The sequence below is a fragment of the Rhagoletis pomonella genome, unplaced genomic scaffold (assembly GCF_013731165.1).
Source record: "Rhagoletis pomonella isolate Grant_MI unplaced genomic scaffold, Rhpom_1.0 Rhpom_scaffold_05137, whole genome shotgun sequence".
In the NCBI taxonomy this organism is placed as follows: Eukaryota; Metazoa; Arthropoda; class Insecta; order Diptera; family Tephritidae; genus Rhagoletis; species Rhagoletis pomonella.
The window spans coordinates 2486-3992 of NW_023463682.1; the positions used below are offsets into that span (position 1 = coordinate 2486).

At 42.5% G+C, this 1507-nt stretch overlaps 1 protein-coding gene across 1 annotated transcript; it reads left to right on the forward strand.

Annotated features, from left to right (window-relative positions):
• Nucleotides 1–276: 276 nt before the first annotated feature.
• Nucleotides 277–1269, forward strand: LOC118755020 (the record flags this gene model as incomplete). Its single annotated transcript, XM_036489877.1, has 1 exon — nt 277–1269. A coding segment is annotated over exon 1 (993 nt), but the record flags the coding sequence as incomplete, so codon positions are not given.
• Between the last annotated feature and the right edge of the window lie 238 nt (nt 1270–1507).

Consider the following 1507-nt stretch of genomic DNA (forward strand, 5'->3'; position numbering starts at 1 on the left):
GGTGGTGCAAATCAGCGCTTCCTCAAAACATTTGGTGACCCCGACGTGATCGGGTTAGAAGTCATTTCGCATTATAACACAATTTTCGTTAATTTGCGTGCAAGCAAAAATCGTGTACGCAAAATTAAAAGCTATTAAAACTTAAAAAAAAATAAATAAATTGAATTCGTTCGTAAATGCATTATCGCATAACGGAGGTATCTGGTGATAGTACAGCTACATACTCCTACTTACTTGCATCTATAGTGTTGCACCAAATTAACTGCAAAGCCCAAAATGCCAAAGGGCAGCAAATCAAAAAAGGGTACTGACGTCGCATCAGCCGATGTAACGATCAACAGCTCCGAGTCAATTTCGATTAATAAAAGGAAATGCGCGTCGATTAAGCAACAATTAATTGCTTTAAACAAAACTTTGTCGGCGCAGCGTCTTCGTGAGCTCGTTGAAGCTGAACTATCTTTCCACATGGAGTACGTCGAGAGCATGCACGACAGCTTTGACCACGTGCGATCGATTCTCGAAGAAGCTGATCAGCGCGAACTAGATGGAACAGGCCGAGCAGAATTTTTCGACGTGTACCTAGAAGTCAAAGCAAAGCTGTCTCACGAACTCAATTTACATCGGAAACCAAACGCCAGGCATTCATCGACCGTTAGACACTTCGCATTGGAAGAACCGCAATCAACGTTATTTTCATCGCTACGAAAATCTCGCCTACCTGAGCTGAAAGTACCGCAATTTAGCGGAGCATACATCGAATGGCCTAATTTCTTTGCCATGTTCAGCAGCGTTATTCACAAGGACCTCGAGTTGAGCAAAGTGGAAAAACTTCAACATTTGCGCGCTAGTTTGCAAGGAGCCGCTTTGGAAACCATTTGGTCGCTAGAACCGGTTGAGGAGAATTATGACAAAGCCATTTATCTACTAAAAAATCGATTCGATAGCAAATTACTTGTTTTTCAGGCGCACATTAAGGCGATTTTCGGGTTAAACACTGTCGACAAGAGTTCTGGTAGTGGTTTGCGGGAATTGAGCGACAAGTTTAATTCGCATCTTCGTGCACTGAACACATTGGCAACACCTGAACAAATTTCTGATGGTATACTCATACATCTTGTTACCAGAAAGTTCGATGAGAAGACGCAGGAAAAGTGGGAGGAGGACTTGCCGACGCAGACATTGCTAACTTTGAATTCACCAACCTTGTTTCTGGAGAAGCGGTGCCGAATTAGGGAAAGTGCTACTGTAACGCAAACACCTAGCAACCAGGTGGGCAAAAATTCGAATACAAATAAAGGCATTAGAAACGTTTTGGTAGCATCTTCAAGTAGCTCTAGTTTTTGCGTATTCTGCGATTCGAAAGATCATTACATAGATAACTGTATAAAATGTTTAAACTTGTCGCCGACTTTGCGCTACAAAGATGCTAAGCGGCTGCAACTTTGTTTGAATTGCCTACGCAAAGGCCATAATCTACAACGGTATAAGTCCGGGCATTGCCGTCATT